The sequence below is a fragment of the Bombus bifarius genome, unplaced genomic scaffold (assembly GCF_011952205.1).
Source record: "Bombus bifarius isolate JDL3187 unplaced genomic scaffold, Bbif_JDL3187 scf7180000007977, whole genome shotgun sequence".
In the NCBI taxonomy this organism is placed as follows: Eukaryota; Metazoa; Arthropoda; class Insecta; order Hymenoptera; family Apidae; genus Bombus; species Bombus bifarius.
The window spans coordinates 1,389,236-1,407,163 of record NW_022884362.1 but is presented as its reverse complement, the minus strand read 5'-3'; the positions used below and the strand labels follow the sequence as shown (position 1 = coordinate 1,407,163).

At 48.1% G+C, this 17,928-nt stretch overlaps 1 protein-coding gene across 1 annotated transcript in view; it reads right to left on the bottom strand.

Moving 5' to 3' along the window:
* Positions 1 to 17,453, bottom strand: part of LOC117204190 — a 47,644-nt gene extending 30,191 nt beyond the window's left edge. The window contains exons 1-7 of the mRNA XM_033441369.1: positions 17,103 to 17,453; positions 14,890 to 15,782; positions 14,533 to 14,789; positions 13,809 to 14,449; positions 13,521 to 13,712; positions 12,747 to 13,431; positions 12,552 to 12,648 (exon numbers count right to left, since the gene is read on the bottom strand). Coding sequence (XP_033297260.1) covers positions 12,552 to 12,648; positions 12,747 to 13,431; positions 13,521 to 13,712; positions 13,809 to 14,449; positions 14,533 to 14,789; positions 14,890 to 15,673 — 2,656 coding nt within the window. The 5' untranslated portion in view covers positions 15,674 to 15,782; positions 17,103 to 17,453. The remainder of the gene's footprint in view (positions 1 to 12,551; positions 12,649 to 12,746; positions 13,432 to 13,520; positions 13,713 to 13,808; positions 14,450 to 14,532; positions 14,790 to 14,889; positions 15,783 to 17,102) is intronic.
* Between the last annotated feature and the right edge of the window lie 475 nt (positions 17,454 to 17,928).

Below are 17,928 nucleotides of genomic sequence, written 5' to 3'. Positions count from 1 at the left end.
TTTTGCTCGGTACGAAACCACAGGCGGAAAAAAGATGCAGAAGCGACCGATACCTTTTACGGACCCTTACGGTTCGCGCTATTTATACCAGATGCCGCAACGTTGCTCCGTTTCCACGGAAATCCTCTCGTTCGCTCCTCGAACAGAGAGGCTTCTCCTCGAGAGAAAGTCGACCGTGCTCGTTCGCGCGAGTCGCTTTTCCATCTCGCTTCGAAAAGTCTCTCGCAAAAAGGGAGAAACGTCGACGGATTAATCGAGAGGAGAACGAGGACGAGCGAGCGCGTCCGCCGACGTTCGGCAAGGATCGTCGATCGTCGGTCAACGCGCTCGGTCGTTCGAATTTTTAACTGGTCGACGATCGAGATCCGTCGGGTAAGAAGGAACGGCGGGCAAGGGTAGGAGAAAAGGCGAACAGGAGGCTCGCAAAGGGCGAAAGAAAACGCTGTGCGACCCTTCATCCCTTCTCCTTGCACCTACGCTTCGAGTATTGATCGAAATCGAAGGGGAGAGTTTCCAATGCGGGGTGGGTCATACCTAATTCATAGTCCTTGGGTTCTTGCAACCCTCGTCGGTGATTATTTCACGGCGGACGTGGGTCGAACGCACCGGCTATGGAACGCCACGCGGCGGTACACCGAATCCAGAAAACTCACCTTACCTCGCGCGCACTGTCCCAATACTCGAAACGACGAATCTTCCTACGCGACCATTCAAATTACACGGCTGTTTTCCACCCGGTAGTTTCGATTTTGTCCTTAACGATCGAACTAAACCACTTCTCGTGATTTTTCATCGTTTATCTAGCGCGAGTACACGCCTGTACCGCGCGTATCTACGCGTCGACGTAACTCGTCCAACCAACGAACGAGAAAGAAACGAAAATCGAGATGTCTCTGAAAGAAGCAAACTCGACGTAATATCGACGGTATTTTGGATTACATAGACTTCGAAGCACCGACATCGGGGGGTGTGTACGTTCCTTCCGTGATCAGCAGCTCGGCTGACCACGAAACTACGACGTAAAAAGCGAAAGACGTTGATAATCGAAAGCAAAGAGCTTTCCAGCTAGCGGAAAAGTAACCGCGGCGCAAGGTACGCGTTTCCACGAAAAAGCACAAAGCTAGATATTTTTCCAGCCGGTCGGGCCCTCGGTCTCGTCCTGGCTACCTGCGTCCACTCGTAGCCGTTACTCCGTAAACGTGTACGTGAGTTATATAACAGGAAACGCTAGTGTGTCGGAGCGGCGGCACTTTACACACGCATGCTCGCGCGCTCGTGCTCGCTGTCCGTGCCTGGTCTGTCGCGTACCCGTCTCCGAAACCTTGGAAAGCAACCGCGCGAGCACACCAAGCGCCAAAAGAAAGTGGCGGATTGGACTGAAGGGAAAAACGGACAGAGAGGAACGAGCGAGACTAAGGGAGAGAGAGAGAGAGAGAGAGAGGCTCTGTTGAAAGGGAACCGCAGCGCGTTGGTAGCGGTGGTAAGTGACGCGACACGCGCGCCGTACGCCGCTACTCTCTGGTCCGAGAAAAAACAGGAAAAAAAAATAGCAGGAGCACTTTTCACCGAGCGTGCTCGAGTTCCGGCATAGAAGGTAAAACACCTAAAGGCACGTACGCGGCCACCCTCGATGACGACGACGACGACGACAACGACGACGACGATGATCCTTTGCTATGCGAGTGAACGCGCGCGTGCGCTCGAAGAAGAAAAAAACCAGTTTTAAACGATACAAAAGGCGGAGGAAGAGGAAAGAGGCAGAGGAATTTTCATCTGGTCGTCGCGCGTTTCACGCGTGTTGATCCAACAGCGGCGAGACGAGAGCGACTCTTCGAGTCTATCGAACGTGTAACGCGCGACGCAGAGCGAACGAGACTCTGGCAAAGTTACGGCGACGGGGAGACGACGACACAAAGAAGAGAAAGGAAGACCGAAAGGCGGGAGAAAGATCGACGACGAACGCCGAACGCCTCTTATAAATACGCTAAATGTCGAGGGTACAAAGGATACGCGAGAAACGTGGCAAGGGTTGAAACGAGTCACGAGGAGAACGAGCACAGCGCGATGGTCCAAGGAAATAGAAAGGGAAGGAAGCAGAGAGAGAGAGAGGGAGAGGGGGAGAGGGATTGGCGAGCAAGCTCGAGGAAAAGAGAGGAAGAGCAGGAAAGGGGTAGAATAGAAACACAAAGGGTTATTTTAACAGCCCTTTGTCGAGCGTGGCGGAACGGAAAGAAGAAAAAGTAACGCCGTTGCCTTGCAATTATTTAGTGGACTGTGGAGCGACCGAGAGGCCAAGCACCGGAGAAAAGGGAAGCGCGAACGGTTACAACGGGCAAGAGGGAAGAAGGTAGCGGGCGAAGCGATTTTCTGCGAGAGCTGGCAGCGGGTAAAGGTACGAGAATAAACGCGAATAAACTCCGACGAACGCGAATAAACGACCGCGAGTGAAATTTTCGTGGAACGATCGGATCAGAGGAGAGGAGCGAAGGCTGGCGCGAATTCGGGACGAGAAACGACGGAAGAAGAAAAATTGCACGGAGAATCGAAAGACGAGAGAGAAGAAGGTAATGGACTTTATCGGACCGGTAGGTGGTCGACCTTCCGTTTTTTCCTCTTCTCTCGTTCCTTCTTCAACCACCTGAGCGCGACTCTCTCCCCCCACCGTCCGCGGACCCTCCTTAATTGTCTTCCACTCGTTTTTACGCCCGTTCCACTTCGTTACGGTCTGAGTAGCGAGGAGGCCTTGCGAGACATTTACAGTGCCGCACGGGTGGCCTGGATAAAAACAGGCAGAAACCAACAGGATGAAAGAAAAAAAGACGAAAGAAAGAAAAAAAAAAAAAGGAAACAAACGGAACGTTTGGGCGCGTATATTGCGAACGTCGCGAGACACCGGCCACAACCTTATCGATCAAGTCGATTCTCGCGTTCGTTATCCTCGGGCTAGCCCGTCGCTCTCGCTTATTCGCGATCGCACCTACGTACCACGATTTATTCGCCGCATGTACGAACGCGGCCAGGACGAGAGAGGGCGCGCCACGGCAAATCACGAACAAACGGTTTTAACGAGCGTGACTTTCGAATTCGTTACAAAGTGTTTGATTTAACAACGAGAATCCGGTCGAGTTCGCGCGTTATTTAGCGTGGTTGTAGCAGCGCGTTGCTAACGCTCGCGTCACCAAGAGGTTACGAGAATTAGCCAAGTTAGAGGCTGTTAGGCGACCACCCGGATCGGAGATCCCATAATGGAACTGGATTTAACCCCGAGGCCTGTCAGTAGGGTTTCGCCGTAGTTTCAGACTCCCGCAGCCGGAACGTTATATGTGTTGCCTCCTCCCCCCTCCTACTCCTCGGTCACTAAACTCACCGACGAACCAACATCCACATCTATACCAACGCGACTTCTCGGAAAAGTTAATGCCGCGCGCGCCACCACTCTGCATCGCGTAACGCCGTATTTTTCAACAAATTGTCTACCAACTAACCACCGTCGAAACGTCCTCGTCGTCGCGCTCTCTACCCACCGCGACGATTACTTCGCGTCCCCTCCTTCTCTGCCGATCGAACGCGTTTCCAGTGTGACGCGTTCCACGTACATTTCCAACCGTGACGTTCCAGCGTTTTTCAAACTATCCGATTTATTAACGCACCGGCGACGGCTAACGACGGCAGTGCGTCTGAAAAATAAATTTACAGGTCGCTTCGGAAACTTCGCGTTAGACGTTCCACGAATCGAAAAAACTGTTTGTGTCTTTACCTTTCTCGTATGTCCCGCGATACGACCGTGTGTATACGTTAGAACCATAAGTCTCGAATTCGAAGGTCGGGCTTTGCTTCCAGTCGTAACGACAAGTTTCAGATAACTCTGTTTACGGTGGAACCAGATAATCCCTTACGGTTGATGAAATCATCATCGTGTGTCGACGAAGCGACGGTAAAATATCTTCGTCTTTCTTTGGCCTCTACGACTCGATCGTCGCTACGGACGAACAATTCGAAGCCTTCGGACGGCTATTAAAGCCAACAGATATAAGCGACTTTACGCAAAAAAGTAATTTACGCCTTTGCCTGAAATTCCTTCGTAAAATATCAATCGGTTACGGCAGTTCGCCAGCGTGACGCTATGCGAACGTCCCGTCGCCAGAGCGTCGACGACACCGAACATCGCGTAGAGCAGCGACAGATCTCGTAATTCGAAATCAACCGACTTAATCGCCGATGAAAGCCGATTTTCGGTTGAAAGATCAGCGCGAAGATTCAAAAACGTTTAAACTCGAATACGGATCGAACGAAATTCGAGTGGTTTCACGACATCGTCGTGCTTTTTCGTCGTATCGTCGCAAGAGATGCTCGACGCTCGACGCTTCTGCGTTCTATGTCGTTCGTCACCGGAAGATAATTAATTTTTCGCTGGAAAAAAGAAAGCAACCTCGACACCGGGAGACAAAGGAAGAGAGAACCGATATAAACGCGGTTGCCAGAGGCTTCGTGTGCGGTCGCCGACACGATACCCGATATCCGTCGTTCGAGCAGCGTGCAGGAATTAAAACGGACTCGTCGTCCTCGGCATTACGGATGTCTATAGTCGGTTTTATCGCTTCTGACACGACGAAAGCGAATAACCAAAGGAAAGATAAAAGACGATGAAAGAAAGTGTGCTTGCACGAGCGAGCGTGATTAAGAGACGGAGGGCGAGCAAGCGAGAGAGAGAGAGAGAGAGAGATGACGATACGATGAAAGAGAACACGAACAGGGAACGAAGTGGAACGGGACAAGATGGGAGTAAGGTAGGGGAGGCACGAAACGATAGGCATTGAATGGTCACGCGCAAACCGATATGCAGGCTCGGTTAACGTACTTTGTTTTAATATTCGCCAATGACGCTCGACGAACGATAAAAACTACGATCTGCAATTAATAACGATCAATCATTCGACTATTTGATCGTTTTACGACTCTTGGCTCGAGTAAAGCAAACCGACGAGAACGATTCTCTCTCGTCGTTAATTTTATCGCTCCCGCATCACCCATCCATTATCTCGCGCCCATCTTTCGAAACCTGCGTGTAGCCGCGGATTCAAGATCGACCAACGAAAAGAAAGCGGGGAAAAAAGGAAGACGACGCGCCGTAAAAGTACGATACGGTTAAGCGATTTATACGGACGTTTATAGGACTCGCACGGAATATCCATGCACGACGACGGTTGCTTTCTCTCGCGACTCTGCCAGAGTACGTACGGTGGTGGCGATAACTAAAATTATACACGCGACGACCAACCGGAGGCAAAGTACGGCAAGGTAGTTAAGAAAATTGCCAGTACACTCGGCCGAGTGTGTACGGCTCTGTGGCGAACGAGTTAGAAGGCTCGCGCCTCTTTCCTTCAGCGGCCAGACCTTTTTTCCCCTTCCACGAGTCTTCGCGAGCACCGCGCGTCAATCGTGGATGCTAGAAACTTTGGTGAAAGCGACGAAACGCTGGGTGAACGAGAATCGACTCTCGCTATCGCGAAAACACTTTCGCGTAACGAGACCCGAATATCGAGTAGCCCAGATAAATAAGAGCAAACGAGAATTCCAGAAAAGAGAAATAGAACGAGCGAGCGACATAGACAAAGAAAGAGAGAGAGAGAGAGAGAGAAAGGTGGAGACGACAAAGGAAAGGTGGCTGAAAAAAATATACCTGGATAATAATAAGGATGTCCGGCGTGCGAAGGATGCACGAGTGGATGCGGCGCCCGGAAGTCCATTCTGGCTGATGTCGTACAAGAGCTTCGCTGACAGCGTAGACTCGAGGGAAATGCACGCGATGCTGCGAAGCTAGCAGGAAACTATGGCAGGAGGCCGTTTTTTCTTCGTGACCTCCTTTAATCGATCGAACTGCATTTTTTTACATCCACCACTCGTCGATCCATCGATCCTCGATCGACGCATGCATTCCACGCACTTATCCCTTTATTACGGTACACCAGCTTCTCTCTCGCGAAAAGGCTTTCCGCGATAGTTAAAAATAAATCACCGATCGATCAAGCGCTTAGCCGCGAGTCGAGAATAGGACGATCAACGACGAAGCGGACACGGCCCGACGAGAAACGTAGCTAATTCGCTATGAATCGGCGTGGTTCCACTTTCCAAACGGTTCGCAACGCGCGGTAACGCTACTCGACCGGTATCATCGTTCATCGCGCATACTCTCGCCGCTCTTGTTCGACGTCGACGCGTGATTTACAGCTTCCGAACGGATCGCGCTACCGTGCGCAATTCGCACATTCGACGCGACCGCGCGAGATAGAGTTTCGCTCTTCTTTCGGAATCGCGTTCCTGCGTTAACGTTATTACGCTTCGATAACGGCTATCGAACGGTACAAGAACAACGATAACCGACGAACGATCGAATCGCCACGCGCTGTTTCGTTGGCCGTAGACCGACGCGAGAACGTTACGGAGCAAGAAAGTTGCTACTCGTACCGCACTCCACTCGTGACTGGCAGCAGCGAACACCTACGCACGAGAAACACCACGCTCGCGCGCGCGATCTATCGTTGAACCAAGTACACACACACACGCGCGCGCGCGCGCGCGCGGAAAGAGTGTGAGAGAGATACGGGCGATGGTGGAGTTCCGCGCACTAATCACCACTTAATTGGCCGAGACCGACGCGGCAGGTCGTGCCATTACGGCTAATTGACTGAATGCTTCGGCGCTACCGCCAGACGGCCAGGATATATTTTCACGCGCGCGCCTCGCAGCCAACCGAGGCCGAGCGTACACAGCCAAGAGGAACGGAGACAGGGACAGACAGGCGAGAAAGAGGAGAATTAGTGCTGCGAAAGGGAGGGGGAAGTTCGAATCAGCCGAGAGTATAGGAGACGCTTTTAAAACGCGTCGGTATCGCTGTCTTTTGTTCGCGACACGCGTTGCGCGTGCGCTCGCGTCTTCTACCGACCAACGGACCGATAGACGGACAGACCGATCGACCGAATAAACGAGCAATCGCGACAGACCGGTTATACACTGTGACGGACAAAATCCATCGTTAACGAGTCACTCGTTCTCTCTCTCTTTCCCTCACGTGGTCCCCGAGAACGAATCGACCACCCTGAAACGACACCAACGGTGGCTGGTACTCGACTAAAGAGCCGAGTCGCGCGTTCGACGCGCTTCGTTCGCCTTCGTGTCCCTTTCGCCCCTCCACCGTGCCAACGCGATCGTACAGATACCACCGTGCGCTCCGAGCAAGATCGTCCGATCCGTTCGAGCGAGAGTAGAATACGAGCGTGCGACAAGCCAGACTACGCCTGCTTTTCGGCCAATGGAACCCGTCGCGCGTTATTACACGCGTCTTTGCCAGTCGTTTCACGAGCCGGCCGGTAATCCTTTCTTCTCTTTTCGTCGACTACACATCCCTGGGTATCGCTCGACTCGCGTACACAACTTTCACCGAACAACCGTGTCGTGGTTCCGAAATAATTTTTCACGCGACACCTACCGCGACTAACGTTTCTCCCACTTAATTCGCACGAAGCTCGAGCAAGGATCTCGAATCGTACGATCGCCAACGATCTCGTCGCGTCTCTTTCCCGCTCTAACGACACAGCGACCTTTTTTTCAGCGACAGTTTCGAAGGGAAAAAAGAGTTCGGAAAATGGCACGATAAAAACAAAAAATCATAAGACGACGAGGAAGAAGACGAAGTAAGGAAAAGAGACGAAACGGAGCGTATTTGGGAACGTCGACTACGTTCCGTTTCCTCTCTTCCCTGCCGCCTGCGTAATCATACACCCGCTCGCTGCCTCGTGGTAATAGGCGAGAAGAGGGCATGTATACGGAGCAAGATCCTGCTATCTCTCTCCCACTTTGTAAGCCATCTGGCGCTGAAGCGGCACGCGCTGTGAAACCAGCAAGCCGCTCGGTTTCCTCCCCTTCCATCTCCTAGCCACCGATCTACGTTTCTCTCTCCCCTTCAGCCCTCGCACTCACTCACTCTCTCTCTCTCTCTCTCTCTCTCTGCCGTCCGCTCGCGCCAACCCCCATTCAAATCCAGCTACTTGCTTCGGTCTGACCATACCACGACCGTCATCCCTTCCTTGCTCTTTCAACGCGAGAGAGCCACGCGTTAGACGAGCGAAACTCTATAAACGCAAGAGGCGAGAACGAAATGGCCGATAAACGGAACCGACCGCGGAACAAAGTCGAGCATATCACGATCACCTAGTCGTTGACTTTGTAAGTAGTTCCACCGTTTCGATATCCGATGCGACGCCATCGTGATTATCGCGATGTCTCGACTCTGAACAACGCGCGAACCTATCTCACGAGAGAAAAATCGCACGACGAGCGTCTTTCAACTTTTATCGAACCCGGCGAGACAATGGCAAGTTGGTTCGAAACAAATCCGGTTTAGACGCGCAGCGAATTCGCGATCAACCTGTTAATCGAATTACAGATGCGTTCGTAAAACGACTCGATCAATTCCACCTCTTTGCTCGCAGGCTCTCGAATCGGAAATTGTACCTGACTGTGGCAGCGAGCGATCGACAACGAACGGATCATCGATAGACAAAATCGATCTATCGTGAAAACGTGTTACGTAAGACGCGCGATCGATGCGAGTTTGCTACCGCGAAGCGACGTAAAACACGAAACGAGGCAGAGTCCGATTGGCAGAAAGAGAAGAACGTAATAATCGAAGGATTGATACGTCTATTAAAGTTTATTATCGACCTAACAACCGCCGGACCGTATTCTTTCGAATCGTTTCTAAATTAAATCTTCAGCGAATTAAAACGTATTCGCGAACAAGTAAGTAAGAACGGCAGTGGTGTTTGTGGTGGCATCTGGAGTACCAGCAGGGCGAGATAAGAAGAAGCGAGTTTCTCGAATATAATTCGAGGTGGGACAAAGTTGCGCGTACAGCGCGACGCTGTATCAACGTCGACGTCGGCGTCGACGTTCGCTAATTGGTAAGAGGTTGGTTGGCAGGCGAAGGAGAAGTTGGAACGCGATAGGCGTCGCGCGGCCGAAATATGTAGGTACGCGTAGCGGCGAGGACCGCTCGTACGCGCGAGACGAGGGAAAAAGACAAGAGGCCACGAGCCACGAGATCGGCGGCGAGGAAGACGGAAAGACGGTATGCGAGCGACGGCAAAGTTAGATGCCCGAGTCAGAGAACCCAACAGGCGGCTGTCTGTCGAGCAAAATCAATGCGTGCCGGCGACAGGGAACTTCCCCCGAGTCCCCCCGCTCGCGCTTCTTCTTCCCTCGTGGCACGCCATCCTCTTCCACCTCTGCTCGTGCCGTGACCAACCCTCTTCGCTCGCGTATCCTTCTCTCGCTGCCTTTCTCTCTCTCTCTCTCTCGCTCGCTCTCTCTTCTCTTTCTGCCTTTAGTTCGTTCCCTGCTGCGAATCTCCGGATATACAAACACGGTTGGTCATGCTCACCCTCGCTTCAATCCAATACGCTCGCGTTCGCATTCGCGTTACGGTTCCAGTTCCCTTTCTCATTTCCCACTTCTCCTTTCCCCTTCCCGTTCACCTTCGCCGTTACCCTCCGAAGACGTCGCTAACTCCCCCGGGGCTAATAAGCTCTACTATTTTTATCGAGGTTTTCACCTTGAACGAACTTGACGCATCTTGGCATTTGTATCGCCTGCCTGATTTCTAGGCATAACCTAGCGTCTAGCCTCCTACGAGGATACTTTTTGCGCCATGAAGCGCTAGGAAGAAGAAGATCTTTCGAAAAAGCCACAAAATTCCGAGATGAGCTTAGAAAAAGGAATTCTACGTTATTTTGCGTCGGTAAACGGACAAGTACGGAACCAGGAGAGGGGGGGGGGAGAGAGAGAGAGAGAGAAGAGAGCGCGAGCAGAGCGTTACTCGAAATAAAACTAGCTGGCCGCAAGAGGTGGGCGAAACTACTCCCACGCCAGTCGGTGGTTAATTATTAACACGGGCCGACAGAGGGACCGTGCGCAGCGCGTTAAGAGGGCGCGTGTGAAGTAACGCGCTGATATATAGCTGCGTGGCGTCAACCCGATTAAGACGACCGACTTTGCGAAATCGACGCAACATCCAGCAGCGGAAACGCCGAAGCTTCTCCGATCGATCTCTACGTTTGAGAATTCTTCTCGGTAGAGGTAAGCGTGGAAACGCGCGAAGAGCGCGAACGTCGTTAAAAAGTACACAGGCGCGTATGATTTAAGAGGAAGAAAAGCGGGACCGCTTGAATCGAGACTTGGCAGCGATTTGGCGGTGGAGAATGTGCGCCAAAATCGAGCCTTTTGGCTGCGCGCCTGCCGAGAATACGTGAGCAACCCCGATGTAGAACTTCGAGCGACAAGGAGCGAGAAAAGCAGTCGATAACGTTGATATCGATTCCCAAAGGAAGAGGAAAACGAGCACTTTGCCTCTCTCCCTCTGATTGCACTCCTAGTAGCGAGAGAGCAAAGGAAGGTCGTAAAGGATAGAACTTCCCTATATACATATACGTACACGTACACGTACGCGTACGCGTATAATACAGGCGCGAATACACACGAGCCTAGCCCCCTTTTAGTCTGCGTGTCTCTTTCCCGTGTCCGCGCTTTATTTCCCCTCTCTGTACACGGCGGTATAAGTAGACGACGATGTCCTGCCTCTGTACGCTTTCCAGGACAGGAGAGTCGTGTTGACGAGAAACGACAAGGCTGGTTTCCTAATTCGAATTTAGGTGTTGGGCGGGTTGGCAAGTGGGCGCAATGCGGTGTCGCGCTGCGGGCATTTGCTCTTTCTCCTTCGATCCTTCCTTCCTTCCTTCCTTCCTTCCTTCTATTTCCCCATCGCACCCTCCTTCCTGCTTTCGCTCTCCTTCGCTTACCCCCCTGTCACTGTCAACCAGCACTACTACCCTGTCTACCAAACCACCGCGTTAAGTCTCTCTAACGTCTCCAACCACCTACTTCCTCTAAGCCAGATCGACCGACCTTAATCGACCTTTTCATCTCGGTGATCGTGTTTCGTTTGAAAGCTATTTTCTTTCCAACTTGTAACCTCTGTATTTACGCTGCAATTAGTTTACTTCTGCGGTTCATCGAAACGTTTAACCGTAAACCGTATCGTGACGTACGATCGAATCTCTCAGTGGCTTTATCCCGACTATCTGTCGCGATCTGTATAATTTATCGTTGAAAGAAATAAACGACAAATCGTTCGGTCAAATAATTAACGGGGAAATTGAGCGAATTTTGTTTTCCTGATAACCTCGAATACGTTTGTTTCGTCGGGTAAACGAATCGCACGAAAAATATTATTTATGGTCGTCGGTGCGATATTTTCACGGTTTCGCCGCTTTCTAACGCGTTTGTATCGAAAACAAAATTTGTTTCCAGCCTCTCGTCGAGAATTTTACGACTGCTAAATAGCAGGTCCGCGCGATGCTGCTCTACACGATCGTCGACGCGAACTCGACGAAACTTACCTTGTGGTATGAAAGCGTGTACACGTTTGGCAAGTCAGAACGATAAAAAGAAAGGAAAGCGGAGAAGGTGTTATGGACTAAGAGTAGCGAAGATGGAAAGTAGCTTGCCTGGGCGAGCTATTGTTCTTTGAGAAAACATGCGAACCGCGAATGCTTAAACGTTTTAGAAATTTACCGAACAACCACGTGAAAATTTCATTGGGAAGCTTTCTAGCGACTTGAAGAGCCGAGATGCTCGTTGCATGAACGGAGAAGCGAAAAAGCTTCAGCGGATTATACGTCGATGTAAACATTTTCTTGGATGTAAGATCGAAGTAAATGAACAAAAACGGGATAAAGTGCAAAGGGAAGAAAAAGAAGAAGAAAGAAAGAAAGAATTCGCTCGAACGTAACCATCTTCTTAGGTGATTCGCAACTGTTAGATTTTTTAAGAGCTTTCTCGTCCATTCGCCCCCTATTTTTATCCTTTTCATCGCACCGACCACTCTCGCATCTTCGATACGTCGTCTCTTCGTTCAAGCACGTACATACATCCATGTATACGTATATTCTTTATCTCTTGAAATTAAATCTGTGCGAAAATACATTCGTTATCTCGACTTTAACGAAATAGCATCGTTCGATAAAGGAAAAAAGTCCAAGTGCAATGGTCAAAAGAAAGAGTAAAAGAATAGCAAAAGAAAACATACGTACACATACAGCGACGTAAAATCTAACGTATTCGTCTCAAGTAACTCTGAAGTGAATGCTTACGCAGGAGATAGCGTTCCAACGTAAACCGATAACCTTAGCGTGTCTGGCAAATGTTTGACCACATACATAATATTTTTCGTTATCTAAGACACTTGTATACTTAATCTTGCTATGTATGTATAAGCATGCATATATGGGATTATAAACGAAGAAAAAAAGTCGACTAAATAAGAAGCGTCTCGGATTTCTCGATGTATACGTTCCATTGCTTCCCCTTTCCCTTTAAATGAGAAATTCAACTAAAAGTTTGCAACGCAGAGATCGCCGTCTATATTTTCTTCGATTAAAACTTCCCTTACGAACATGTTATACGCGCAACGTGGACAGAGAACATTTTCCACTTACCTTGTTCTTTTTCTGGAACTTTCACCGGAACCTTCTTATCCGGTGCCTTCGGTGAACAGTTTTTCCGTGCTGGTTTAACCGTTAACGTCGGTGGCACCTACGGAATATATACGAACGTTCAAAGCGTATTAATAAATTATTCATCCAGTGACACGTATCCAGCTTAGAAACCATAGTTATCGGAAAATGACTCACCACCTTCTCGGATCTTTCACCGGATGGCAATCTCGCGACAGCTGCGTCAGGGCTATCTTCCGGCGGTGGAGGTTGCACTATCCAATTGTATTCGCGTTTTTCAACGGGTAGGCCCCATCGTTCGTATTCGAGGCTTTGTGTGCGCAATGTTTCGTAACAGTCTAAACAGACCACTGCGAAATCTCCGTTTTCCAATAACAGGCTCTTTTCAGGTTGTCTGTGATATCTCAGGAAAGGAAAGTCCTTCACGAGTAACGCTCTGACGCGTTTCCTATACGTCGTAATACCACAAACGTAACAGCAGTAATCATGCGTGTTGTATTGCCTTTCCGCGGCATTCGCTTGTTGTCCACTCGGAAGAGATTCGTAACGACGCCACTGCGCCAAAAGAGAATGATAACAGAATGTGCATACTAGCGCGGAACCGTCTTCCCGAAGTTGCTCGGCGTTCGGCGGAGACTGATGACGCAGTAATTCAGGGAAAAACGGTGCGTTACGACCCTGAGGCCGACCATACAACACTCTTGCGAGGGTTAAATCACTATGCAAGCCACACAAGAAACAATATATAGAACTGCTCGATGTGCCTGGGTTACTACCGAACGTTCGATCCGAACTAGAACTCGGTGGGGTGGCGATTGATCGATTCACGTCGCCGTTTGGATGTGGACTAGGAATATCATACCTAAAAGACGACGATAATAAAGATTCGAGAGAAAAACGGCGAATACCATGAAAAGGTTGTCGAAAGATTTTACTTGTACAGCGACTAACCTGCGACGTTCTAAAGGAACTCGTTCAGCATCCATACTTTCCCATTGTTGGGCGAGATGATTCACGCAGTGAGTACAAGCTAACACCCTACCGTGACTATCCATACAGGCATTTTCCGATGTACGTGCCATTCCCCTTAAACATGGAAAATGCATAGCGTGCGAATTCATTCCTTCCGGACTCGTAGACAACCTTTCAACGACAAACAAACGTAACGATTAATACCCATACAAACAATGAACGATCAACGTACGTAACAAAGAATAACGGCAACTCTGAAAATCGTACCATTTCATGTGAGAACGAGGATACAATCTCTCACAAATATAGCACCTATAGTTTTGGCCGAGAGCAACGGTCCCATTTTCGGCGGGCCCGTTGTTCGGAGAGTTTCGTTGCCCAGGGGTGGATCCTTTTATCGTTGCGCTACGTTGTCTGTTCGTGGCAACGCTCGATTTGTTCAAATCATACGGTTTGAAACGAATATCACTGCCAGCGGAATTTGCTGGGGACTTTGACACCACCGGTCTCGGAGAAGGACCCCGTTGTCGAAAATCCACCATCTGCATACACGCTTGACCCTCGCGATTTTCTTCACTAAATAATTGTTGTCTTTCTGGCAAATGTTTGTAACAATCGGAGCATATTTGCACCATTCCCTGAGGGCTAATAGGACTAGCTCCTTTCGGAGGTCTCAGAGAATAAATAAAAGGATAGTACGTTTCCTTTTCGGGATTACGACAGCAGTAAATAAGTCTAATATTTTGCGAAGAGTAGTCAAGCGCGCAAGTGTAACAGGTAAAGGTAGTTGCTTCTATTATAGGTGCTTGCCGTTTACGAAGCGTATAATTCCGATCGCCGTGTGGAACTCCTTGGTCGGTATATTCCTTCCATTGCAATAGAAGATGATTTTGACACGCCGAACAGGCCTATAACCGAGGAAACGAATTAAATCCTAAGTACAGGAATTACACAGGCGATTAACAAGAAATAACGAAGATGATAGACATACTTGTACACGCCCAGCGCTATCCATTGGTCGGCTCCTACTTGGTCTTGGATGAAGCATTAGCGAAGGAAAAAATGGCGAGGGACTGGCGGAAGGATGCGGCGGGGTTGGCAGTGGTTTTGCTGCAATGTGACTAAGTGATCCTCGCGTGAACTCATCCCCACATACGTAGCAGACTTCCGTAACCGAATTTTTATCTGGCATCGAGAGATCTAAGATATCGGTGCCGGCACTCGACGTCGATCCTCCGCTGTAAATGGCTGTAATCGTTCGATTGAAACACAATTAAATATCACGTTTATAAGTAAACACCGGAAAATGTAATTCTTGCCTAAGTAACGAACGTAAATTAGTGCTTACGTTGAGGTTGTGGTGGTAAAGCTGGTTGCGGTGCAGGTGAACTCCTAGGTGCATGTCTTAAATCCAATGCCGCTTCGTTCGATATTCTCGAATCTTCTACAAGCTGTCGAGGACTTTGTAACCTTTGATGCGGCGATTGCAGTCTTTGATGGGGAGATTCCATTGCAAGCCTCGCTTGTTCCAAGTGTCTGTGCGTTTCTGCTGTATTAGAATGTGGTCTTGGCAGTTCAATGGAATTCGACGATGGCCTTGTCTGTTCCACTCTAGGCGATGGTGAATTTAGCGGAAGTCGCGGAGAGATTCCAATCGGTCGGTTTTCGGGTCTGAGCTGCGGAGTTTGGTCATTGGTTAAGCCCAGGACTTGAGCCGCGTATTCCCCTTGAAGAGCCATCTCAGCTCCCGTAAATGGACCACCGTCGCATCTTTTTAACCAATAAATTCGTTGACTATGTGGTCTAGCATCCTGTTCGTAACTCTCCCATTGTTGTAACAGCAAGGCGTAGCAAAGACTGCATGCCTTGACCGCTCCGCTTCTAGCTCCCTCACCACGATACCCATTAGGTGGTTCATGGGATTCAAGAAATGGAAAGTAAGGTTCGTTCGGTGCACCACCCGGACTTGGTTTCACTCTCAGCCAATATTGTTCCCCGTGGCCTATCGTACCGCAAACGAAACAAACCCTGGCACCTCCTGTATCCTCTGAGGATGAGTTCGGTTGTGGGTTTGCAAGTGATTGCCCGTCGAGTCCCGGCTCATTTTTCACATATAGATTACCTTCCATCATGTCAGGAAACCATTGGGTCTCTTCAATGCCCTCTTATATATCTCTGTTTGGCACACATATACGATCACAAGTTACAATAACCGACAAAATTTTTGAATTTTGCAAATATCTGTAAAATAAAAATACATCTTGTTAGTCTATAACCTTTTATTATTATTATTATTATTAGTATTATTACTATTACTATTACTATTACTATTACTATTACCGTTACTGTTACCGTTACTACTATATGTCTGAAATGAAAAGCATAATAGCAACGATTCGTACAACTGATGCCTCGTATGAAATATAGATGATAAGGAGCATAAAAGGATGCGAGGAGTATCATTTTAAAATGCTTCGCAGGATCTGATTGTATATTAATAAGTTTATCAGAGCATAATTGTAACCCTATTCTTTATCTAGCATAGAAAAAAAATTCAGTTCTTGCGAGCACGAAGAAGCAGATTTATTTAATTACATAATATGTATTAATAACTCTGTGGATTAACCAACTGTCGTACAAACAGAATTTTACAATCGACAAAATTGACTCTTTCTTCTTCTTAATTACGTTTGATCGCAATAAGATAAGATCAACTCTGATACAGCCTTAAAACCTACGTTATTTCAATCATAACAGTATGCAAGGTGCAGAAGGGTACAAGTAAACAAAAATGTTGGAATGTATATTTGAAAGCCGTCATGATAAATCAAACTAAATTTTCCAAAATACTATATTATTGCTCAGAAAATGGTTATTTCGAACGGTAAATAGGACGTATTGTTAACCGTTGTACACTCTTATCGTTTGTGAGAAGTATTGCAACGCACGATGCTTTTAGAATACCGTAACATGTGGTATTTTTGGAGCGTTGCTACATCGACGTTTACCGACACCGACCATAGAACACTTTTTCGGATATCGGCAATAGTAAAAGAAATTAAGGGATGGCCGTTCCGTTTGTATCGTGTTTATGGTGATTTCGTATGGAATATAATTTAAGCACACAGGTAAGAATGAAACACGAGCACGGATCAAAGGTAAGCACTATCGAAGAAATCGATCGGATTATGCATTTTTCAATGACGGGAACACAGTTACCAGCAGATACAGGAAAGTTTGTGGAATATTTTTCATTTTTTTTGCAAACGGGAAGGAATTACGAATACGGTTAAAAATGTTTAAGGTAATGGTTGCGTACTGAATAGAACCAATTTGTATATTCGGGTTTTCGCGATTGAGATTCAGTCGAATTAAACGATGGAAAATCGGAATAATTGAAAGTAAAATTACAGGAATTTTGACGGTGAGATAAACGGAATAAATGTAGAAAAGGGATGTTGGATATCGCAGACAAGGCATCCGTGCACTCTCCTCGCTACCGAAATACGCACCCACAGGCACTTTCGTATGCACACTTTACGTTTTACATAAAACACTCACATTTTCACAGTTCGGATTGGGTAACCACCACATCGCTACTTTGTGGTGGTAATTTTGATTGGCGATACGTATTACTTAGGCGAAGCAGAGCTTCCTTATCTCGGATTCTAGTCTCTGCCATACGTGGTCGAACACCACACCGAGTTGCGGGGTGTCACCTTCGAAATAACGTTGTGCTTCGTTACACTCATATTTACATGCACAGTGTATCGTCTAACACGACCCGAACCCGTACTACACTGTCGCATACATCAAGAGTACAATAAAAGAAGTTGCTCGACTATGAAAAATACATTTTCTGATGGCACAGGACCGCGACTTTGGCTCAATTCACCGCCATGTTGCAAAATTGCGACCTGCTTCCCATGATGCCACGCAGCTTCGTCATATGACAATGCCGCTGCGTGAACCAATTGAAATGTACGACGCGTGCGCAGATATCGCACATCCTAACTCAACTGCTGCTCGGCATTATTTGGCGCCACATTAAAAATTTTTCCACTTAAACGGTGCTTTCTATCTACATATGCTCTTTGTTATCCGTTTTATTCGCATCGTAAAAATCGTTTAATCTTAATTCGATCGAGTTAAACGTTAAACGTAAGAAAGATAGTTTCTCGAAGAAAAGATTTTAGAAGCGTCGTTCAAATATCATGGAATTGTAGGATCTGCGAGAATCGGTGAAAATTAAAATACGAGATACAAGTTTAAATATAAATAAACGATCCAGTTGCCGATTAATCGATGCATTAATCCTTGGATCGATATGTTTAGACTTGCAACCTGTTGTTTATTGGTTACACGTAAAGATATTTGTTTCAAAATT